The sequence below is a fragment of the Paramacrobiotus metropolitanus genome, unplaced genomic scaffold (genome assembly GCF_019649055.1).
Source record: "Paramacrobiotus metropolitanus isolate TYO unplaced genomic scaffold, Prichtersi_v1.0 Parri_scaffold0000140, whole genome shotgun sequence".
NCBI classification, from domain to species: domain Eukaryota; kingdom Metazoa; phylum Tardigrada; class Eutardigrada; order Parachela; family Macrobiotidae; genus Paramacrobiotus; species Paramacrobiotus metropolitanus.
In genome coordinates, this window is record NW_026570360.1 from 16,699 (window position 1) to 42,738 (window position 26,040).

Below are 26,040 nucleotides of genomic sequence, written 5' to 3' on the forward strand. Positions count from 1 at the left end.
CGTGTATTTTGTCGGCCACGAATCTGAATTAAGCGATGGAAGTACTGATCTCTGGACAATCGATCTCTTCTATCTCCTACAGTATGTAGTGGTTGGGTATTTTCGGCCCGGTTGCAAACAAACTGTTGCATTTCATGGGCCGAAAAATTCGTCAAGTGACGAGAGAAGCGCGCTTCACTGCTGAAGCGCGTTTTTTTAAGCAACGTTTCATTTTGGCTGTTATTAGGGGAAACGCTGCGGCTTTATATTACCTTTAACGTACGGGAAGATAGAGATTTTAGTTGTTCTTTAATGTTTAAATTTTAATTATGAAGTAGTGCGCTCGTGTCTGCAATTTTTTTTCTTAATCTGAATTTGGTTAGATGGATAGATGATGGGTTTGAAATGCAAACAACAAGTAGACTGGTCAACGCTTAAGTTAGTTAGCCCTGCATAGCGTGTTCGCGACAAAAATATCCAACCAGGAATTTCGATGAACTATTTAATCCAAGTTCCGTAACAAAATACAGATGCGATGGTAATCCTAAATCCTAATAGATCAACTGTATATTTTGTAACCACGAAATGCTATCCAATACCGGCCTTAAAAAATCATAGAAAATCAAATACAATTAAACCTTGCGGTGCACAAAATGCAGCGGTCAACAAAAATCGATTTCCGGTGACAACTAACAGTATTTGACCAATAAGATTATACTTGCATGCAACCAGGATGAAATTATTAAATCTTCATTATTATGAAAACAAAAATGAATATAAATGCATTATGTTGAATTCGACAAGAAGCAGCACAAAGACAAACTAACTCTTTTTGAGTATTTCGCAAGCTAAAGGTCAGGATAGAAGAAACAAAAGGAAATTAAACGGGGTTGCTTTGACACCGTATGAGAGAGAAGGGATGCCAATGTGGATACAAACTGCAGCTTCTAATTTAGGCACAATGGATCAGGAAGGGACTGCCGGGTATGTGATCATCGCCGTATTTAACAATCAAAAGGTATTCTCCACGTTCACGCAGCATATAACTGACTTGATAGGAATCATGACCGACGTGCTTAACATGTACTTCCTCTGCTGGTTTCTCTTTACCATAAACACCAACCAGCAAAACGTTATGACCTGAAAAACAATGAACAGTCAATGTAAATGGGTTTACGAAAACAACTTTACAAAACTATGATATTCGCAGTGGTTCTAGTACATACCAGCAGTTTCGGCTTTTACATTGAATGTATTCTGCTTATTCTGATAGGCCTTCTCCAGACCAGGCCCTTGGCGGTGACCTTAGAGGCATCGGAGCGTCCATGTAAGCCGCTACTCAAACTCTGCACTTTAGTGGCAGTTTCCGATTTTGTCACTGTTTCGACGACGACGGAGTTTGTCTGCTTGAACTGACTGGGTTGTTGTTGAACAACGCTTCCAGCACGCCCTTTTCCTGTAACAAATCACTGATCAATAACTGTTCTGATAACTGCGTAAATTTTCTTTTTTTTAAAAAAATATAACCGTACCCATCCGTCAAATCCCGTTTGTAAAATTACGTTTTTCGATGCGAAGCATAAGGTACGCACAGCAAAATTCTGCACAAAAATAAAATTAATTATATATATGTACCGGAAGCTGTGACACGGAAAGGACTGCCGGCAATGTGAGCGTTGTTGTATTTGACGGCGATAAAGTAATCTCCTGGCGCTAATGGAGTATAACGGATTTTGTATCCTTCGTCCACTTCCGAACAATCCATACTAACTTTGCTTGGTCCATCAATAGTGACCTAAATAATAAACGTAAATACCTAGACATCCTCTATATCGTGTAAATAATAACAGTCGCACTTTAACAGTCGCACTTACAGCCAGAGTTCCAGCACCAGCTTTTGACGTGTTGACAACGAATTCTGCTTTTTCTCCAGTTTGTACACTTTCCAATCCCTTTCCGTACGCAATAACTTGAGCGGGATCTGCCTCTTCTTTACCGACACGCACTCGGAACGGCGATCCTCGAATTTGAGCACCATTGTATTTGACATGGACAAAGTAAACACCCGCTTCGTATGGCATAAATCGAACGGCATAAACGCCTGTGACGCAAAGAAAACAAGTATTAGATCAATATCCAGTAATCCACTCATGGCCGCGCTGTCCGTCTCTTACCGTCATCGACTGGAGTAATGACACAGTCTTCCTCTTTACCATTGGGATTTACCACGGAGGCGGTCAGTTTGCCTTTAACACCGTGCATGTTGACGGTAAAGGCCACGGGTTTTTGTGGCTGGAGGTTTTGTTGCATGGAACCGACTTCAATCCGCTTAGCTTCTCCCACCGAAGGGGCAACGTGCACCTTATAGGGACTGTCCGGTATGTGGACATCATTGTATTTTATGGCGATAGCATATTCACCTGTCAGAAATCAAGCAAGCTGTCTAAACAAATGTGCAAATAAAACCAACCATCACCAGAAAAACTAATACGTCACATTGTTTATCACATATCTACGTAATCCTCACTGCATTTAACCTGCTCAAAATTATTTTGGTGAATTAGAAAACCCGATTCATTGATTCCACAGGTATTCTTACTGTATTCATTCTTCCGCTTTAATTATGTAGCAGCCATACCAAAACTGGCCTGATACCAATTTATCGTACAATATTTTTCATAATTATTTTAACAATATTTTCTATACCTGGTTGGTCGACTTTGTAGGAAACATAGCATGATCCGTCCTTATGGTCTTTAAAGTTGATAGCCGCTTTAGAAGGGCCTTCCACGGCAATGCTAAGATTGCCCGCTCCGGCTTCGCGCGTCCACACATTGAAATCATTTTGTTCCCCCACTTCACCACGTTCCAGACCCGGTCCACCGGCACGCACCCTGTGCGGCCCACCATCCTTCAGTGGCCCCACCGTAAACTGGAAGGGCGATCCGGGAATATGCATGCTCTTGTGCTTCACACTGATGGTATGCACTCCCATCTCGGTAGGGACAAAGCGGACTTTGTACGTCGAATCATTTAAATCAACCAACTCGGCATCTTCCGTCTTTCCACTCGGGCTGGTCACCTGCGCTTTCATATCAAAAGGATCCGATCCTGGAAATCGGATATGATGTGTTTCAGAATATTCGCGCATTTTTTAGTTACTCAAAAAACGATCGGGAGCTCAATCATACCAGGCAGTTTGAGCTGCAGTTCACAATTAGCGCCAACATGCGAGGTCTGGATGGTCTGCGCCGTATGGGTGATCTTCTCCATCTGGATGCGCGCTCCTTCTCCCGTCACTTTGACGGGGAACGGGCTTCCTGTCAGCACAAGAGGAGTCGCATTAATCAATCAATAAGCAGGCAAAAATCGATTTCAAAGCTAGCCTTAACCAAATAATACTCGTTAGCGCTACGGATTATGAGTCCATATACCACCACCGAATAATATCCAGTTTCTTTAACTCAAAGGATTTCCCAACAATACGTTCGGATATCAACAGCCAAATCATTTCCAGACGTACGCACCTGGTATGTTTTGATCGGCAAAACGGACATTCAGGGTGTAGTTGCCGGGTTCGGTTGGTTTGTAGCCCACTTTCAGTGTGCCATCCGGACCGTCCGTGCACTGGATATCCGCTTTGCTTGGTCTATAATACAGGCATAATTATTACCGAGTTTAAACGGACCTCTCGACAGGGTTCATAATTTCAGTTTTAATTTTCTGTATGTTTTTCTTATTATTCTAATTATTCCATATCGTGTGCGGTATTGTGTTACTTGTGCTACTACTTACCCTTCGATAGATACGCTCAATCCTCCATAGCCTAAGAAAAAACAAAAAATGCATACAGGAAAACAAGACTGGCAAAAATTTTATTACCGGCTTGCTTCGTATCGACAATAAATTCGTTCAAGACTTGAGTCTTTCCTTCCTTGACAGCGTTCCCGCTGACCTTCACACGGCTAGCATTGCCTACTTCCTTGTCACCAACTTGCACTTTAAAAGGAGATCCTTGGATCGGTTTGCCATTGCGGGTAACAATAACCTGGTGTTCACCGATCTCACGGGGCGTAAATGAGATTCCTACAACGGTAACTCGTAATGCAACGTAAATCATAATTGCTCTGACCTTTCACTAACACTGAACACAAACTTGACACTTACCAAGATGTCCATTGGGCAAAAGCTTAAGCATGCACGGTTCTTCCAAACCACTCGGCGTTTTAATTGTAGCTGCAACGAACCAAATAAATCACCTGAGCCACAAAGGACCGAGTTTTCATATATAAAAATACGAGTATTATACAAAGTACTTACCCAGTAAATTTCGCACATCGGTCTCATGCACCATCAAGGAGATTTCGCTGGCGGTTCCCACCGAAATCTGATTGGTTCGCTTGCCAGCTCCTGTAACGTGAGCGGTGAATGGGCTACCCATAATGTGTTTATCCGCGAATTTGACAATGATTTTATATTCGCCAGGCAAGACAGGTAAGTACGAGACATTGCAAGTGCCGTCTTTGTTATCAGTGCAAGTAATATCAGCTTTGCTCGGTCTGCAAAAAATTAATATTTTAATTACAGTCTGGACGTCTCATGAACATTTTATTAGCATACCCTTCCACGGCTACGGAAAGTCCACCTAAAAAAACAACGCTTTTCGTCAACAAACAGGCTTACAATTCTGTATCCCATGGAGCAGATAAAACCAAGAGCAAATGAAATCTACTAACGCAATGCAGATCTGTGCGTAACTGCGTATGTAATTAACCGGGAGGCGATGTACCCATACGCATTTCCATTACGTAGCGCACATATCACATATGTACTAATTGGTTAATTTTCTCCAAAACAAACGCACCATGTCATATTTACTGTTACATAACTGCTGAATGTTTATCTGACATTTGGAAAGGTTACAAATGCCACACCACTGACACCAGTACTAAAACAATCTTCCAGGCCAAAGATCATTTCGAGAATTTGAATGCTTACTAACCTGATCCCGCGTCCCGTGTGTTGATGGTGAAGTGGCTGGGCTCACCGGCATTGCCATGTGTCAGACCCGGTCCGTAAGCCGTCACATTGCCGGTTTCAATTTGGTCAACAAAAAACTTAAACGGACTGCCATGCACGTGTTGGTTAGCGTATTTAACATGCATTTCATGCTGACCAGCCTCCGTAGGCTGATAACGAACTGTCACTGTACCATCTTTATTGTCGACTAATTCGGGTTGAGCCTGTTTTCCGGACGGCATGATTACAAGGCCTGTTGCAGAACAACACAACCCCATTAATTCACTTTCGCTACCATAAGAAGAAATTCGTTCACGCACCAGATAAGGAACCACCACCCGACGGGATCTGAATATTTTTCAGTTCAAGAGCGCGATATTTGCGAGTAGTCGTACGCTCAACAGTTCTCTGGGTGATGATTTCCTCAGTTGTAGCCTGCGAATTGAAAATAACGCTGATTTACCGGGAAAGTCGTAAACAAAGCTCCTAGCCAGAAATGTAATCCACAGAAGTATAATTTGAACAGTATGTCAAAGCAGTGATATTATTTTAAATCCAATTATAACCACACATGTCCAGCTGACTTTCGAAAGGGCAACGAGAAGTGATAAAAAATCAATTTCCAGGTAGGACCTCACAATTACGGCATCTAACAACGTTTCTAACGTATCAATTTCCCCTGATAGAAATTCACGGCTTCACATCTAACTCACCTCCGATGAGAGCTAATTAGCATATGCTAACGCGAAGAGATTGTAAATTCTAAAAAGCTCTTAACTAGCCCTGCTAAGATGTCTTCTGTTGTGCCTTCCGACTCGGAAGACGGCCGATGACGGAAAGCGGTATCGGAACGCTCTTACGACAAGTTATCCCCAACAGTTATCTCAGGCCAAAAAAATTTACTGTAAAAATCTTGTCTAATTGGTGGCGTAGTCTATAGTGGGAGTTGGCAGTCGTTACATGTGGCCATATATGTACGTCCATGTGTAGAAAAATGTGCTCTAACTGTCAATCCTAACATAGTCCACATGTGTCTGGCTAACACTGTTGCCTTCCAGTTGATACAATTCCCTTGCAATCCTACCCAATTTATTTTTATCTAACGGACTTACGGAATGACACATCTCTAACAAAACGAAGAAGCGGTGATGCTACTGTCGACAGTGACTGTCCACTGTGAGACGCACTTAACCACGAATCATATCAAAACTCAAAATATCGTAGTAATGAGATCTCCCTAGCGCAGTGCAAAAACTATCACTGTGCCGCTCATGAACGACATATTTGTGGGCTTGCGCAAATTTTGCAATGGCATAATAATTATGATTTACTGCAGAATGGAGGAAGATAATAGTGCGAGGGGATATGAGCACACGACTGACGCCACTACCAGAACACTCAGCCCCAAAATGATTTTACGCATGAGACAGCTTATAGCGCGCAAAAAGGCTCTGGTCATTAAAATTGTAAAATATTCAGCTAGTGCAGTATCAGTCGGGGCTAAAAAGTTACTGTTGGAAAAAAAAACAGCGCACATACGACTTGTGTGATAAAACAGGCACTCACATTCATTTTACTATGCAAAACAAAACATACGCACCAAAAAAAGGCGCTCCCATTAAATCAGTAGAAAATATTGTATTCTATTAGGTTTTTTATTTCGCTGAATGTACATTAGAAAACTTCCAAAGCTTAAAAAATGTGCCCTCTCTCATTATACGGTTACACAAGATCGGTGGTAGAGTGCTTACCTTGACCTTGAACGTGCCTCCTGGAACAGGCTGCCCGCCGAACTTGATATTGATGGTATAATCGCCCTGTTGTTTCATGGTGTAAAACAGACTAATCGTGCCATCGCCATTATCCTGAATATCCACAGCGAAATCTTGACCCTCCCCGGTCACTTTACACGTCACATTGCCCACACCAGCTTGCATTGTGTTAACAGTGATGCGGTACTCTTGGTTAATCACAACTTGTTCATGCACACCCTCCAGAATCTTGACTTTCGACGCATCGCCGGTCGGGTAGGTCTTAATCTGGAACGGCGCCCCTTTCACCGGTTCATTGCCGTACATAACGTTGACATTGTACGTTCCCAAATCATCCGGCACATATCGCACTTTGTACGTCCCATCGTTCATATCTTCGATCTGCGTTTTCACCGGCCGACCATCCGGTCCCGCGATGTTCACCCGGAGGTCACCGTAGCCGGCTTCGCGAGTGTCCACGATAAACTCTGTCGGCATACTGGCCGGAATACCGGATTTATTGACACCGGGCCCGCTGACCACCACTTTCTGCGGCTCGCATGTGGGTAAGACGCGGGTCTGGAAAGGACTGCCTGGGATGTCCTTGCCTCCGTGGGTCACACGGACCTTGCAGTTGGATCCTTCGGGTGGCGGGAGATAGCTGACGTCGAAGGTGCCATCACCGTTGTCGTACACCTCTGGGCGCTTGCCAGCTGGTCCACGATCCGACGTAACGTCCACGGCAACCGGAGCGCGCCCGGATTTCGTTGCATCGATCTTGAAATTGGCTGGAACATTGGCACGCACTTTGTTCGGTTCCACGCCGGGTCCATAAGCTCGCACGCGACTCGAATCCACGGGGTTGTCGATGTGCACTTTGAAGGGGCTGCCAGGAATATGTTTATCAGCGAACTTGATGGTGATGTCGTATTCTCCGGCTTCCGTAGCTGTGTAGTCAACGAGGCATGTACCATCGCGGTTATCCTGAAACACGGTACCAAGTTCGAAAAATATTATAAACTATACATCAGCAACAGTGAACTTCGGCATACCTTGCAAGTCATGCGAGCCTCAGATGGTCCCTGAAAATCGAAATACGAAGCTGAAATGTTGCTAGATATTTTCAAGTTTAATTTTCGCTTTCTACCTCAATGGCCAAAGCCAAACCTCCGGTTCCGGCTCCTTTGGTTTCAACGGTGAACTGATTGGTGATATGCGTGTAACCGCCCTGTAAACCTGGTCCATACGCTTTGCACTTTGTGTGGTCCGATCCACGAACGGCATTGACTTTAAAGGGACTTCCCGGTACAGGAATTCCTTCGTACGTGATTTCCAGCGTATGTTTTCCTGTATTCATAAAACGAATGGAAAATCACATTTCACAGCAAATCATATTTCGTTTTTATAGAATTGTAGTAGTATAGTGTTTCTGTGATAGTATTCTGGCAATTTTAATACCGCTGTAGGACGCACCTTCTTCAAAAACACTGTAATCTACAGTGTATGTTCCATCGTGTTTGTTAGACACCAGCGCCTCTGTGCGGATGCCACTCGGACTGGTAACGATGACCTTCACTTTGCCTTCTCCATTTCTAGTCACACTGCGCGCATCAACTGTGAACTCCGTCATAGAATCCAAGAATGCTCCTTGAGAAAAAGAATATTTATGTCACAATGATTAAATTACCAAAAGTGCGCACCAACAACCGCGGTAATACGATACGAAGCAGATGGCAAGCAGCAGCAACAAGCGAAACATTAGCAACACCAAAAGCGGCATCACCATCACCACAACAAGCAGACCGCCACCAATACCCTGCGTTCCCGGGCCGTGAACTTTTACGCCCGACACATCCGGCCCGGCTAATGGACCGCCCTTAGGAACAACTTGAGCTTTAAATGGGGTTCCATTAACGGGCTGCCCGGCGAATGTCACATTCAGATCATAAAGGCCGGGCTCCACTGGGTGGTACACAACATCCACAGTGCCATCTTTATTGTCCACCGTCTCGATTTTTGCTTCCTAAAATAGACAAACAACTTCATGAATTTCCGTTTCCAAAACAGAAGATCTGCATTAGAGCCTAGAGATATAACTTCGATCCATTCCATGTCTTCTAATCTATTTAGCTATTTCTGATCTAAATTACACTGTGCAATGACTACCCGTAGTACTGCACTAGTCAATAACTATTTCATGATCCGCAAGACCGCTCGGTATTATTCGCTGCTTTTAAATCACTTTTTGTTGTTGTGTAATTGTAAAATTATACAACAATGAATTATAAATTACAATCTCAATTTCGAATCATCCACTAACATTTTTATAATTCAGAAGTATTTTTCTAAAACTACGTCAACTAAGTCATCCACATCTGGCTTCTTAGTAGTTCTTACCGCTGGCCCATTAATACCCAAACCAACCGGTGCAACCCCAGCTTTCCGGCTGTCGATGCGGAATTTGGCGGGTACACCCACTTCACCGTGATTGAGTCCCGGACCCTCCACTTTCACCTTTGATGGGTCTGGTGTAGGACTAACGGTGAATTTCTGTGGTTGATGGGGAATTGGTTGACCTCCGACCGTAACTGCCAACTGATTCTCCCCCACTTCCGTTGGCACAAAGTCAGCCATCACAGCTTTTCCATCTGGGGTAGGCGTCAAACGCACTGGTATCTTCTTTCCTGTGGCAGATGTTATTTCGGCCACTGTTTCCTGAACCTCCAGATGAGGATGCTTGCTATCCGTTGTAGCGATTTTTATTTGTTGTCGCGAATGGATAGGCATTACTGCAGAGCATATATTCACATCAGCAAACAAGCATTTTACTATTAGACTTTCTGAATCCTACCTTGATCAAGCCCTTCCACCTTGATACCGCTCAGATCGTACGCGCCTCCTTTTGGAGTGACTTTCGCCTTGAAAGGCGCTCCTGGTACAGGCTTTTGGTTGAACAGTACGTTTACATCGTAGTTGCCGATGGCAGTCGGCAAATAAGTGACATCGATGGTTCCGTCCTTATTATCCACTGTATTAATTTTAGCTTCCTGCAAAACGACTCACGTAAATTGCGATAAGTATTACACAAAAAACAGTCCTTTGTAAACAGAGATCACGTTCTTAAAACAGAGAACACCAACCTTGGGGCCATCAATAGCAATACCGAGCGGCGCCACTCCCGCCTTTCGTGTGTCGATGCGAAAGGTAGCCGGGACACCGGTTTCTCCGCCTTTCAGGCCAGGTCCGGTGACAACAACTTTCGATGTGTCAGGTTGAGGAGACACTTTGAACTTCTGTGGTTGTTTGGGTATGGGCTGATTACCAACTTTTACCAGCAGCTGATTGTCGCCCGCTTCATTCGGTATGAAATCCACCAGTACGCCCTTTCCGTCCGGTGCCGGGCTGACCTTTACCGGTATCTTCTTCTGTGTAGCGGTCAACACTTCCGCCGTTACATCCTTGGCACTCAGAGCCGGGAAGTTTTTATCCGTCGATCCAACTTTAACTTGCTGGCGCGAATTGATTGGCACCGCTACAGGTAGGACATGCAGACCCGTTACCAAATTACCGATACCACATGGTTTCTGGATTCACGTAAATACGGACACTTGTTAACGGACCGGGACGATAGACAGATAGTTAGTGTTATCGTGTGTGGACATGAGATTCCTTGTAGTTCTCCGTGGTGTTAATCACATTCATCAGCCACTTACTCTCTTCCAGACCCTCTGCGGTCAGTGTGCTCACATCAATCTTCGACGCGATCTTTGGTTTGAACGGGCTACCAGGTACCGGCTTATCGGCGAAATTCACATTTACCGTATAATCGCCGGCCACAGGCGGCACATAGGTCACGTCCACAGTGCCATCTTTATTGTCTACGGTGTCGATCTTAACTTTTTCCGGACCATCCACGGTGACAGCCAACGGTGCCACTCCAGCCTTTCGCGTATCAATGCGGAATTTTGCAGGAACACCAGCTTCTCCTGCCGTCACACCTGGTCCTTCCACTTTAACTTTAGATGGATCGGGCGTCGGAGAAACAGTGAATTTCTGGGGCATCTTGGGAATCGGGGTGTTACTGACTTTAACGGCCAGCTGATTTTCGCCCACCTCTGTAGGAACGAAATCAACCAGAATAGCTTTGCCATCCGGCGACGGTGTTAACTTCACGGGAACTTTCTTGTTAGCAGCCGTCGTGATTTCCGCTACCACATCTTTGATGTTCAACGGGACTTTTTGATCCGTACTAATTACTTTCAGTTGTTGATGAGAATTGACCGGCATAACTATGACAGAAAAAAAAGAAAGACGATTACCATATTTTTTAGCGATACAATACACTCCTAATTATAATCAATGATAGGTGAACCTTACTTAGATTCCCGCACACAACAAGCGAAGCCCAGTATTACAAGAGATTATGCGAGAAAGATATTTATAAGTACTTTTTTCCCCTTGTTGGTCACATATATCTCGCCCATAAAGAACCGATCAATGACCTTTCTACTCACTATTGTCTAGACCCTCCACTTTTATTCCACTGACATCAATCTTGGACGCTATTTTCGGCTTGAAAGGCACTCCTGGTACAGGGCGCTGGTTGAACGTGACGTTCACATCATACTCGCCGGGTGCTGTTGGCAGATAAGTCACATCAACCGTGCCATCCTTGTTGTCAACAGTGTCGATTTTAACTTCCCCTGCAAGTGCCAAAAAGGCGTCAAGCGTTACGAGACTGACGGATGTAAACAGCCGCACTCCCACCTGGCCCGTCTATATTCAGTCCTAGCGGCGCGACACCCGCTTTCCGGGAATCAATCCTGAATTTAGCGGGTACTCCAAGCTCTCCGCCCGTTAATCCTGGACCACTAACCACCACTTTGGTTGGGTCAGGCAGAGGTGAGACCGCAAACTTCTTCGGAGTCTGTGGTATGGGAGCGCCTTGCACTTTCACGACCAATTGAGTTTCACCAACTTCCAACGGTACAAAATCAGCCAGAACTCCTTTTCCGTCTGGTGACGGAGTCAGTTTAACCGGAAGTGTTCGCTTCGACGGCGTGACTATCTCCGCCACCATGTCCTTGACATCCAGCGGTGCAGCCTTCTGATCGGTTTGGATAACTTTGATTTGTTGGCGAGAATTAACAGGCACCGCTATAAAACCGATTCTCGTTAAAAATTTACTAATTAGCCGACTGATAATGATTTAATAGACCCACGTACTCTGATCCAATCCCTCAATCTTAACTCCACTTAAATCAATCTTTGATCCAATATGTGGATGGAACGGCACGCCGGGTACAGGCTTTTGGTTGAACAAAACGTTGACATTGTAGTCACCCGGTGCAACCGGCAGATAGGTCACATCTACAGTGCCGTCTTTATTGTCCACAGTTTCAATCTTCGCTTCCGCTAAAACACAAATTAATGATATTACCGATTGCAGGAGATAACAACTGGCATGCTAACGCACCTGGTCCGTCAATGTTTAGGGCCAGAGGTGCTACTCCAGCCTTTCGGCTGTCGATGCGGAACTTGGCTGGCACACCGACTTCGCCGTTTGTCAAACCTGGACCGCTAACAACCACCTTGCTTGGATCGGGCATGGGAGACACGGCAAACTTCCTGGGTGTCTGCGGAATGGGAACGCCGCCCACTTTCACGCTGAGAACGTTCTCACCAATTTCAGATGGTATGAAGTCCGCAATAACCGCCCGACCGTCGGGAGTGGGGGTCAATTTGACTGGCACATTGCGTTTTGAAGCGGTAACAATCTCCGCTACGACTTCCTTGACGTCCAAAGGCGGTGCTTTTTGATCGGTTTGAATAATCTGAATTTGCTGGCGCGAATTTACAGGTACAGCTAAAAATATCGAAATCAATGTGACGGAAATCAAATCTTTTGATTGCGCTGCTCACTTTGGTCTAATCCCTCGATTTTAATTCCGCTGACATCGATCTTTGACGCAATCTTTGGCTTGAAGGGGACACCGGGAACAGGTTTATTGTCGAACTTCACATCAACCTTGTATTCTCCCGGTGCAGTTGGGTGGTATGTGACATCAATTGTTCCATCTTTGTTGTCAACTGTGTCTATCTTCACTTCCGCTGAAATAAAAAAAAACGTATTACCATAAAATACATCCAGAGCAAATTACTTGAACCTTATATTACCGGGGCCATCAATATTAAGTCCCAGAGGCGCCACACCGGCCTTCCGGCTATCGATCCTAAACTTGGCCGGCACTCCAACTTCTCCAGTCGTCAGTCCTGGGCCGCTGACTACCACCTTACTAGGATCGGGCTGGGGAGATACTTGGAACTTCTGTGGGGTTTTTGGAATCGGTGCTCCGCCGACTTTCACATTCAACAGATTCTCTCCAATTTCCGAAGGAACGAAATCCGCAATTACCGTTCGACCATCCGGACCTGGAGTCAGTTTGATAGGCGCGGTCTTTTTCGAAGCAGTGGTAATATCTGCCGCAATTTCTTTGATGTCCAGCGGTGGGGCCTTCTGATCAGTCTGAATAATCTTGATCTGCTGACGTGAATTAACCGGCACAGCTGCAATAATACACCATGTTACCGTTATTTCAATGCCGAATTCGAAAGTACAGTAATGCGAACTCACTCTGGTCCAGTCCTTCAATTTTGATGCCGCTAACGTCAATTTTCGAGGCGATTTTGGGCTTAAACGGTACTCCTGGAACTGGTTTCTGGTTAAAGGTAACGTTGACCAAATATTCTCCCGGTGCAGTGGGATGATAGATGACGTCAACCGTGCCATCTTTATTATCGACCGTATCAATCTTCACTTCAGCTGTATCACAAAATTTTTCACTTTAACATAAACACGCTCAAAGTTCTTTCTGTAGTTGCCGTGGACACTGGAGATTTTATTTACCTGGACCATCAATATTCAATCCCAGCGGAGCAACACCCGCTTTCCTGCTGTCGATTCTGAATTTTGCAGGGACGCCTACTTCACCGGCAGTCAGCCCTGGTCCACTAACAACGACTTTGCTTGGATCTGGTTGTGGCGACACTTGGAATTTCTGTGGGGTCTTTGGAACAGGAGCCCCTCCGACTTTCACGTTCAGCTGATTTTCTCCCACTTCCGAAGGAACAAATTCTGCAATGACGGTTCGGCCGTCAGGACCCGGAGTTAACTTCACCGGCACAGTTTTCTTAGTCGCGGTGGTAATATCGGATACAATTTCTTTGATATCAAGCGGGGGCGCCTTCTGATCAGTTTGAATGATTTTGATCTGCTGTCGCGAGTTGACAGGAACCGCTAAAAATAAATACTCATTGATACGCAAAGTTCAGCGGCGACGTCAGAACATAACATGTTATCCTTACATTGGTCAAGACCTTCGATTCTGATTCCACTAACATCTATCTTGGAAGTGATTTTTGGTTTGAATGGAACACCAGGCACAGGTTTCTGATTAAAAGTGACGTTCACCAAATATTCGCCGGGCGCGGTTGGGTGATATGTTACGTCGATTGTTCCATCTTTGTTGTCCACCGTATCGATTTTCACTTCCGCTGGAAAGAAAAAATTACCCGTAAAATTAATTACCCGGTTCCGAAAAAGCGAAAACAAGTACGCTCAGTACGTACTCAGTAGTCTTTAACTTGATTTAAAAAAATGGAAATTACTGGAACTGTGAAAGTAGTAGATCGTGAATGCCAGCATTCAAGAATTAGGCAAATAATAAAGCAAATTGCGGAATCAACCTACCAGGTCCATCAATATTCATCCCCAAAGGTGCCACACCAGCTCTGCGAGTATCAATTCTAAACTTAGCAGGAACACCAACTTCTCCGCTGATAAGTCCAGGACCTTCAACCTTGACCTTTGATGGATCCGGATTTGGAGAAACTTGGAACTTCTGAGGCTGATTAGGAATCACGGCACCTCCGACTTTTACCAACAGCTGATTTTCACCCAGTTCAGTAGGTACAAAATCTGCTAGAACAGCGCGTCCGTCCGGAGTGGCTGTCAGCGTGACAGGGATTATTTTCTTTGAAGCAGTAGTGATTTCTGCTATGATGTCTTTGGGATTAAGATTTGGCGCCTTGGAATCAGTCTGCACAATTTTAATCTGCTGCTTGGAATTGATCGGTACGGCTGTAAAAACAAAAATTATTAACAACGGTAATGAAACATAACGGCAATTACCATACTTTTCTCCAATCCTTCCACTTTTATACTGCTAACATCAATCTTTGAAGTGATCTTGGGCTTGAACGGCACGCCGGGCACCGGTTTCCCTCCAAAGGTCACATTTACAGCGTACTCTCCAGGAGCTACAGGATGATAAGTAACGTCTATAGTTCCGTCTTTGTTATCCACAGTGTCGATTTTCACCGGCTGAGGCCCGTCGATAGTGGTATTAACCGGCGCCACTCCCGCCTTCCGGGTGTCGATTCTGAATTTTGCTGGTTGGCCGGCTTCTCCACCAATCAATCCAGGCCCTTCGCATTTCACTTTGCTCGGGTCGGGATTAGGACTGACGGTAAATCTGTGAGGCATGTTCGGCACGACAGCACCACTGACTTTGACCGTCAGCTGATTTTCTCCCAATTCGGTGGGCACGAAATCGGCCAGCACGGTTTTGCCATCTGGGCCCTTAGTTACTTTAACGGGAATAATTTTCTTCGACGCTGTGATGATTTCTACTGTTGTGTTTTTTTCATCCAGAGTAACGCCATCTTTAGCGGTGGAAATGACCTTTATCTGCTGCTTGGAATTGACGGGCACAGCTGCAGCATGAACGGAATATTCAGCCGCTGATCCGGATAGGTGAGTTTCCGCGACAGACTGGTTATGGCACATAATCTGCGCATGCTGCGCATTCCTTAATGGATTGGTTATCGGTCACGGACAAACAGCGTCAATAAACTGGAGTTATCGATGCATTAATAATACCACGTATTTCCATAAACCGAAACGTGCTCAATTGTTTGTGGCAGTTTGTGAAATTCAATCGGCGTCAAACAAATGTTAACCAAGTTAACAACAGAGAGTAATAACCATATCAAGCTGAGCTGAGCAAGCAGAGGCATGCAAGCGATAAGCAGAAGCACATGCAACAGAGAATATCACAGTGAATAGGAAGAACTTACTTGGCTCCAGCCCCTCCACGCGAATCCCGCTCACGTCAATATGCGGTGCCACTTGGACTTTAATGGGCGACTGCGGAACCTCCTTTCCGGCAAAATGCACGGTCACTTTGTACGTACCGGGCGTCGGCGCAGTGTATTCCACGGTAAACGTCCCATCGCGATTGTCGTTGATCTTGAAAGGGACATCCTGCCCTTTCTCGTTTTGCAGCGCAATCTGGACGTCTCCGGGTCCAGCGTGCGCGCAGTCGACCGTGAAATGAGTGGGCGTTGCCGTGCGCACACCCAGCTCGACTCCAGGGCCATACACACGGACTTTACCGGGATTTGTCGGTTCTTGCACGAAGACCTATAGAGGCGACAAAACAATATAAGCATCTATGCTTCCAACAAGCATTACATAAACGGCCATAAAATCTTTGTTAACAACAAACTGTAACAATAGAAGTTTCATTTTCATAAATTTCTCAATACGGCATCTTACCCTGAACGGACTCTTCGGCACACCTACACCGGCGTAGTGAACCTGCACGGTGTGCTTTACGCTCCGTGTCGCCGTGTACGTGCACTTGTAAGTTCCATCTTGCATATCGCGTACAGTAACATTCACCGGATTGTAATCAATGTCCATTATGCTGACGTGCAGTGGAGCTCCTCGACCAGCTTCGCGCGTGTCAATAGTAAATTCGGTGGGACGGCCTGTCTGTACGCCTTCAGGCTCCACACCCGGTCCAAAAACCTTGACCTTGTCGGGATTGACACCAGCCGGCATTTGTGTTATCTGTGCCATGAAAGGGCTGCCGGGGATGTCTTCATCGTTGACCAGAACATGTACAGCGTACTCTCCGGGCGCCGTGGGCCAGTATTTTACATCCGCTGTTTGATCACCGTTATCCTTGCAGTCGATTTTCGCTTGACTGGGGCCCTCAATAGAGAAACCTGAAAAGCATATGGGAACATTGTAGCTCCTATCAATATTATAATCGCGAATCGAATTATCAAATTGTAACCTAGCACAAAACATAAAAACAAAGGCCGTACCGAGAGGCGCCGTTTCGCCATTCATTTCCACACAGAAATCTGCGGAATGGCCAACAACTCCTCCTTCCAAACCGGGACCAAAAGCGCGTACTTTCGAAGTGATGAATTTTCCGACGTTAACTTCGAAGGGAGATTTGGGCACATCCTGACCACCATACTGCACGATGACTGTGTAGCGTCCGGGAGTTTTTGGATAATATTTATATTCGAAAGTAGTAGCGTCAATCTTCTTCATGTCGAAAGGCTCAGCCACACCACCTGGACCAATGATCTTTACTTCCAGCTTGCCTTCTCCAGCTCCTTCTGTCCAGACCTTGAAATCCGCCACATCTCGAACACGCACACCGTGCTTCTGCAATCCGCGCCCGGTACAACGAACTTTTCGAGCGTCGCTGACTGAGAAAAATATCACAAAAAATTGACAAGTTGAAAACAGTAAGCAATATTATTTATCGGCTCTTTTAAGACATTATTTCAACTCGACGTAGTAAAAACACAACGAAACTTACCCGGACCAACTTTAACGCCAAATGGACTATTTGGAATTGGCTTGCCAGCAAAGAACACATTTACAGAATGGAGACCGAGTTCTTTAGGTGTGTAATCAACCCGCCACACCCCATCTGCTCCTTGTTTCAAAGTAGGCACAACGGTGTCCTTTCGGCCGGCTGGATCCATTATGACCACTTCCACCAGCCCATCTCCAGCACCTGCAGCACCGTTTTTATGAACAACTATCCTACTGACGACTCTAGCGACTAAAACAATTCTATTACCTTTGGTAAACACCTCGAACCAAGTCGGTTTTCCGATTTGATTTCCTGTCGCTTCCAATCCGGGGCCCTTTGCAGTCACCTTGGAAGCATCACCAGCGTAGCCACGCACATCAACGTCGAACGGGCTCTTTGGCACATCTTTTCCGGCAAACTTCACCGTTACACGATGATGGCCTTCCATTTTGGGCACATACTGGCACGAATACGTTTTGTTTCGATCGTTGTTGAATTTCACGGTTGACTATAAAAATAACATTTGAGATCAATCAAAACAAATACAGCAAGGGCAGTATTAACCGCCAAGGCGCCAACGTAGTACCGATGGTACTAACCGCTGTATCGGTATGAGGCTTTATATCAGTTTCGTAAAGCACTAGAGCGATTTAAATGAGGAAGTTTGCTGTAATCTGCAGTCTGCGATATTTCATATATTACTATTGTGCAATATTTTATAGTCAAACTGTACTGTACTTTGCATCGGCCTAACAATAAGTTCCTCTTGACAAACGGAATGGTCCGGTAAATATTCGGGCTAGAGCTTGACTTTTTAAACGCGCCAGCTTTCACATTTTTAAGCAGTGACATTGTCGTTTGAAATATTTACCAGTAGGCTTTGAAGCCGTAGTAATTTACGAAATTGTACTCGTACGGCAATGATTACTACAGCGTAGCTACCACTTCACATACAGTGGTGCATGTACAACACATGTACTTAATGTATTGTACTAAAACATTTGTTGATTTCACAGAGGTAATCTACTAAAATTAAATGAAACATCAGGTATAGCCCGTTAAGAGACTGTTAGTTTCGTACACGGACACTTACAGGCACATTTTGTCCATCTGGACCCAGCACGTCAACTTCCACGGTCCCGGCGCCGGCACTGAAGGTCTCTACAGTGAATTTGGCCGGCACTCCCACCTTGTTACCGGGCTCCAATCCAGGCCCGTATGCTCGCACACGATTGGGTGCCAGCTTGCCGTGTAATGGTGCTCCGGGGCGTAGTTTGGCGTTGGGATACTGCGAGAGGTATGTCATCATGGACAATTCATCCACATTGGGATCCACCATCTCTTCGGGTCGGATCAGCTGAGGTACGCCCAGCCAGTCCTCGGCTAACTTCATTGCTTCTGTGGCGTTGGCCTTGGCATTCTTGGGGCTCCAGTCAGCCCAATCCGGACATAAACCTGTTAAAATTCATAATTAAAAAAGATTAAGAAAGCACGCGTTTTCGCGACGAGAACACAGTCACGGTTTTCAACATTCTTTAACCTGGAGCAACAGCATCCACCAAAGCGCCCACAGCGCGGCCATCATTCCAGTCGGAAGTGAAATTGGTGATAGGCAGATCGGGCACTTTATTTTGGATCCAGCGTAACAAACGCTGTTTGGGTGTGAGATCCTTTGCGCCTTCGTCTTCGTCCGCCCACATAGGCATGGAAATCGAATAATGCAAGATGAGCGTCCATATCAATCCGAGAATAAGTTTCAGACGGCCGTCAACAATATCTGTACTGTCTGCAAATATATGAAGAAACATAAAAGAACGTATATTCAAAGGCTCGAATACCGGTAACTCAATACAGACAAAAAGTAAGACGATGTCGACTGAAAACAGCTGATACGTAGGCTGATGCGCTCAAGGGATGAATTTCTATCAATAAGTACTTATATTATTTTTCACAATTAACTGTTTTGCATTATTTATTTCAACTGAACTATTTTTGTTTTATATATTTATTTGTTTCTCTGAATAAATAAGAACAGACACTGCAAGTCGTCAGATATGGTGATATAACGTTAAAATTGGTGCAGTCTTGTAAGATCTGCTCTATTCGTTAGAATAAAACTAATCTTTTAGAATAATTCCCGAAAACAATTGGGGAAAACAAAATACACGCTTCTGCTCATATTGAACAGGAATTAGTGTCATCTTCTAGTTGTGGGGTTTTGTAACTGCTATTTCTTATATGTAGTCGAGAAAAGTTTTCCAAGATTTGCAGTTTATAATAACGCACGCGTTCTAACTTTTAATTACCTTGCATAAGCATTCGCCTACGCTACGCAAACGCTGGCAAGATATTCGTTCATTTTGAAATCTCGCAGCAAATCCCCATGATCGACACAGTCGGCAGTGACTATCTTTATTGATCTACCGCACCACCGTACCAAGTCATCAAATATTTTATTTGCTCCATATAGATTATATCTTCGTTTTGACGATACTAATCAATCGATCGAGTTATTTAAGCCATCCCAATCTTTTGCGGCGAATTTCATACTAACAAAAACCTAATCAAGCATATTGTTACTAGTATATACTGGTGGTATGGCTGGTACGAAGGCACGTTTTAAAAAAGTACTGGATGTTGTTTACTTCAACAAATTTTGAGTTCACATTTTAGTTGAGGCCAAATTTTTAATAAAGCAAAAAATCCATACTTAAAACAGAAACTGTAAGCACGAGTATACTGGGCATATGATACGGAAACAGTTCACAAAATCCAGGTATCACTACAGTTTACACACTTGCGAGATAACTCCCAGAGACATGCTTTTTTGTTGACGCTGCGATATTTGAATGCATTACGCAAAAATCAAGCCAGACGACAGCATCTGAAGCATCTTGCAGTGTAAGTATACAACCAAACGATTCACCCACGGTAAAGTTACGATAATCCCTACCACCTAAGTAGTAAGACAATCAAAACTCAATGCTGCACTTGCAGTTGAATATTTATTTGTGTAATAGCATGTGTAAGATGTAGCAACATGCATCAAAGACTATGCGTTTCGGAAACCGGCTGCTCGAAAGCTGCAAAGACGAATGAACTGGAGATTCCATTTATGGCGAAAGTACGCTTTGAGCAGGTTGTCTTCCGCAACCGCGAATCGTTGTACCATCGTTCAGAAAGTTTTCTAGCTGCTTTTCTCATGGTCAGCGCGACTGACAGACAAGTTTCACAAAACGATTTAAATCGCGATTCTTGAACGTTCAACGACAGTACAATATCCAAGGAAAATATTCAAGCACAAATGCACAAAACAAGCATATGCAGGCGCTTTGCTATCTGAAAGCCGAACAATAAATAATCACATCTTAAAATTGCTAGTAAACTCTACAAATTGTAATTCTGGTGTTGCGGAAACTAATAATTGTAAGCATCTGATGCACACATATTTGTTTCAGTAAACCGTCAAATAAAAAGTGAAAACAGAAGTATTTCATTCCGAAATCACTTACTAAAACAATACAGTACGTTAAGTGTAGTAACCAGTGCAACTTTTATTTGTAAATTGTTATGTGTTATAACTTGAAAACCTCTTTACGGTTGGTTGCAGGTATGCAGTAAATTATAACGATATTGCGTTTATTAAAGCCATGTCACTGCGTAAAGCGCATATCTTTGCTTAACGAGGCAGTTTGTTGTGGATCTATCAGAATTACGTTCTCCGACGCGATAAGATAAGGCGACTAATCAGTAAACAGTCAATATATAAACTGCGACAACACCGCTCATCATTTTGTGTCGTTTTCATAAACAATTTCCGTCTGGAGATCAGACCACTTGCACTGTGACTGAAAGCTTATTAGAATCCCCTTCCACACGAGTAGTTGCACATGTGATCTTTAACCTCTCAAATGTTTAGAATCAGAAAGAAGCCAGCAAATGCAGTTTATGAAAACCGAAACGATTTCAAGGACAGAAGAATAACACATTTCTTCAGCTGACCATGCAGTCCAAAAGGTGCTAACAGAATTTAATTCGGCACTTTAGTGCGTTTGTCACACAACGAGCAAATAGGTAAGTATACGGTATACCTAATGCATTTACTCATCAATGACAGCGGAAGTGATAAGCAATGGTTTCACGGCGGTCAAATGCAAATTCCAATTTGTGAAACTTTATTTGGTAAAGTTAGATTGGTTTCTTCTGCGTATTATTAATTCATTTGTTTCCGCATGTCTCGCGGAAAACTAACATTAGTCGACAATCGACATTAACTTTAACATCGATAAAGACAGTCAAGCAGCTTACGACCAATCCGTCGAGCGTGAAGCTATAAAATTTATGAATGCGATGCTCTGTAGTTGTACAGTACTGTACCACAATATCCAGCGCGTGCTGGACAAATGCATCTCTGTACTACAATTTTATACATATTTATCCCATAAAATACTGCAAAACCTTACCACATCAATATTACTTGTTAAACTTTGTTAAAATTTAAACTGAATACGCACAGTTATTAAACGAAAAAGCTTTCTCGTTTTGTCATTACATTTACCGGCAAAAAAAGAAGTAAGTACATAATTACATTACTGTACTAAATCCGCATTTACTCTTGAAAGTCTGCCACCAGTCAAGTGTTTTACAAAATGCGAAAATATCAATAAATGAACAATCCTCTAGGTAGAAAAGATTAAGGACAAACGTACGGCTGAAGACACTTGTTGCGCTCTCTTAACTCGGGAATATAGCATGTATATAAAATTTTATTGTATTCACGCAAAAGCATTTGATAAATTCGTAGCAGATCAGGACTTACCGATATTGACAAGCTTGATGTTTTCGTCTTCCTGTAGAAAAGTTAGGGCTACCGAGACATTTTCCAGTTTCTGCGACCGGAACGTGGGACGCCTGTTGTGTCTCGGCAATTTCTTCCCGCTCAGTACTTCAATAAGTGCGATTAAGCGTAATCCATCTGATAAATCCGTTTCAAGATTGCCGATATTCTTGTTAACCGTTTTCAGGTGCTCGTTGGCCCATCGCGTGAAGGTATTTTGCTGGATACGTTTCCAGGGAGCATCATCAGCTAGGTCGCGCTCAGTGGCCGGCATCTCTTCCTCGCCTCCTTCTGCGCCTGACGGGTTTAATGTTGGCTCACGATCTAATTCCTCTTGTTGCTGGCGTTGGGATTGCAGCTGCTGTTGCTGTTGCTGTGGTTGTTGTTGTTGCGGAACCTGCGTATTCTGACTGGAACCTGTACCTTGGTTACGGTTTAAGTTTATCTGTTGGGGAGGCGGTGGATTGGAAGGCTTTCGGCCAAAGACCGTGCCCCGCTGGTCGAGATTAAGATTTTGTTTATTACTCATCTTTGTTCGTACGTTGGGTCACCGGCGAGTCTGCAAACCAGTCACAGAATGAAGCAAACAATAAACTATACAATTACAGCCAATAAGAAACTCGTACCATCACCAAAGATAGCCACCTTTCATAATGCATGTTACGAACCATCACAGTGTATATGCCGCTTACCGGTACCACCTGATCGTTACTATACATTTGAACACGTATTTGTAAAAAATGGCAGGTGTACCTATAGTTTTCACTCGTACGAGAGTTATCATCAAAGTTGATCAGTTTTGTTAACGCCTTCCTGTGCCTAATATGTACAAAGCTGTTGCTTTCTTTTCTTTGCGATAGTCATAAGCGGTAAAGTCCAAAGTGTTTCAAACTAATAAGATACAACTGACTCATGCATTTTTTGCGATAAAGACCGTGACAAACTTTGTTCCGTATGCAAACGAAGATGATTCATGTCAGCGATTACTTCGCGACTGTTTTGTTGAATAACTTTGCGTCTCACACAGACAAAAAATTGGAATAGAGGATTAATACGTCCTATCTCTCAGGTACATTTGAGGTTTCTTTTCCATCTGTTGAAATGCTAGAGCAAACAAAAAGGTTTTTCAAGGGTGCCGCGGTTACCGTAAGTACAATTTCATACTCGGTCGATATTCGCGTTTGATTCAACAGGTTTAAAGGATGGAATGTTGAGAAAAAAAACCCAAGAAAGAAATTCAGCAATATCAAAATTATCAAAATAGTATTTGCTATATATCCACACGCGTGGTATAATTTATAAAGTACTCCTATAATTAACATGGTGAGGCGATTTCACCTATATTGCACACAATGTCATATCATACGCGCATTTATTGTTGGGATTTTAAGCTGCAGCGTCTGCGGTCTGTGATCCCACTGATCCTATACTTCACAGACAATTCACAGTAACAATTGTGTTGTATTGTACAACAAAGAGTTTATAAACATATAAATCTATATTACTTATCGTTAATTAAATTAATACAGAGTATAGAGACAAGGATCTTAATACTCGTAGTATATGTACAGATCTATATTATATAATTATAGATCTCTATTACATAATTAAATTACTATTACGTGCCTGCTACGTGTGTATTAATAGTGTACGCGAGACGATCAGTAAAATCAAGTGAAACCCTAATATTGTTCATATATGCACAGTTATGCATATTACATACAATTTCCTTAATTAAATAAGTCACAAAGTAAAACCTTTTTACAATTAAAATGTCTACGTTAACGACAGAATTATGAAATATTATTGAATTTTATTACACATAACACCATTTGCCATATGCGTGAATAAAGCTTGTTTTCAAAATGAATTTTAGAAGAGCGTGGATAAAAAGACTTCGCCGGTATATAGTTCATAGTTCATACCTAACCATAAGTCGATTTGAGATGCACAGCGCTTGTATACTTTACTGAGTCTACTCCCAAGTTTGGCAAACATGCGCAAAATTAGCCTTTTATATTTCAACGCTCAGAATTCACGAAGGAAGGGAAGCACTTCTTCAGCTGCGTTCAGGATAAAACATTCCTTTCGGGAAACAGTGCTTTATGCAATAAAGACTTACATCATTAATCCAATTATTATTGAATGCGTTCATACAATTAATTCTATTGCCTATTGGTACAAAACCTCCATCTTTAAAAGGCACTGGATATTCTACTGCAAATGCAAATCTGTCAGGGACTTACAAGTACTTTGCAGTTTGTACTTGTTAGTTGTTAATTGTTATATTATATTACCCATGCGTACAGTTCGCTTGCAAACAAAAGACAAATAATTATAGTTATAAATTACCGTAATTTTGTATTTCTCTGTACCAGCCACGCTACAATATTATAATTATATGCAGACTGTATAGCACTGAGTTCTTTATTTTCTTAAAGATTCTTGTTTACAAACATCTCACAACGGTACAATATTACAAGCATAGCTGATTGCAATTTTTTGCAAAATAATCACGAATTAGTTAAGAAAACTAATTTGACGGTGCACGTAGCCACACACTGTGACCTTACTGATTTAACCAGAACAGCAGTCCTACGATAATTTCCTATACGTATTTATATCAAGTAAGAGTGACGATTTTGAAAGTGCAACAGCTGCCGGTTACAAGTACGTACCAAAAACCTCCGGCTGGATGGTTGTCAGGAATTAAATGCAAGGAGGGGAAGCAAGGTTGATGTTTGATAGAAGACAAAAGGGTATAACAACTGTAAGTAATATACGGCTTAAGGGCTATAAAAAAGACAAAATGCGAATAGTGTGGAAAATGTAAGTGACTTATGGAGATACAAAAACTAAATTCCAAAAGCAGTCGCGGTCACGCATCCCACCAAAGTGACTACAACAACAAGCTTGTTGGGCCGTGTTGCGCCATTTAGAGAGGGTGAATCAAGCAGACGACGGATCAGTGGACTAACTATGGAAGTGAGAAAATGCTCTGGCGAGGAACTATGCATCATTTTGCATAGATTCAGGCGGTGTATGATGCATTTTTCCAGCAGGCGGCACAACATAAGTGATGTTATGCTGTGTCCCATTCGATGATATTTTTATCTTGCAAACTAACGCTTCTTGCTTTCTCTAATAAACATACCTCCTAATCGTCATGATCAAATACTGCGGTTACGTTGGCCAAATAGCGGCTATCTCGGATAAGTTTGCCGTCGAGGGTACTTTCTTCCATGGCGAATTTCCTTCCGTCTACACCAAACATAATAACGCAATTTTTTAACTGAAAATCGCAATTACATACACTATTTTTCCCGAAATTTCGTGGCGACACCGGAAAAGGCTTTGTCTTATAATTAACAAAACGGTTTCAGTTATAAAAGATGCAATCCACATCTCGACGTAGAAATCAGTGGAATAATAGGAGTAAATACTCTGTACATACACTTTTATTTGCAAATTGCAGCTTGTACACTTACCCATTTTTGATAAGTCTCACAGACTTTATTAATCGAAGATTGAAATTTGTCTGTTCATTAAATATGCATAATTTTCCAGACTTATGCTGCTGTAGCTTTCATTCTTCCACAAAATATGAAAAAAAAATTCGGATGGTAACAGATATATTTGGGCAATGGGTGGTAGCCCGTTAATTTTACCTACAGAGAACTCACTGAAATCCGATCTTTTTAAGGACTTGCTTTTTAAGAGCTCCAATCATTTTAAGGACTCAAGGATTTTTTCCCAATTTTTCAAGGAC

At 43.2% G+C, this 26,040-nt stretch overlaps 1 protein-coding gene across 1 annotated transcript; it reads right to left on the reverse strand.

Annotated features, from left to right (window-relative positions):
- Positions 1 to 538: 538 nt before the first annotated feature.
- Positions 539 to 25,243, reverse strand: LOC129599218 (filamin-A-like). The gene is given in 45 exon segments (XM_055497389.1): positions 539 to 1,119; positions 1,206 to 1,268; positions 1,271 to 1,435; positions 1,615 to 1,774; positions 1,854 to 2,080; positions 2,154 to 2,399; positions 2,686 to 3,090; positions 3,171 to 3,299; positions 3,507 to 3,628; positions 3,775 to 3,805; positions 3,862 to 4,065; positions 4,147 to 4,215; positions 4,300 to 4,538; positions 4,600 to 4,624; positions 4,982 to 5,251; positions 5,319 to 5,433; positions 6,750 to 7,733; positions 7,802 to 7,831; positions 7,897 to 8,096; positions 8,223 to 8,396; positions 8,565 to 8,772; positions 9,147 to 9,538; positions 9,601 to 9,796; positions 9,890 to 10,281; positions 10,463 to 11,038; positions 11,264 to 11,452; positions 11,517 to 11,906; positions 11,976 to 12,164; positions 12,226 to 12,615; positions 12,672 to 12,860; positions 12,927 to 13,316; positions 13,384 to 13,572; positions 13,657 to 14,046; positions 14,115 to 14,303; positions 14,500 to 14,889; positions 14,946 to 15,524; positions 15,888 to 16,233; positions 16,369 to 16,823; positions 16,926 to 17,321; positions 17,435 to 17,635; positions 17,702 to 17,942; positions 18,528 to 18,889; positions 18,975 to 19,220; positions 22,254 to 22,830; positions 24,950 to 25,243. Coding segments are annotated over 44 exon segments (12,078 nt in total). The 5' UTR covers positions 22,801 to 22,830; positions 24,950 to 25,243; the 3' UTR covers positions 539 to 931.
- Between the last annotated feature and the right edge of the window lie 797 nt (positions 25,244 to 26,040).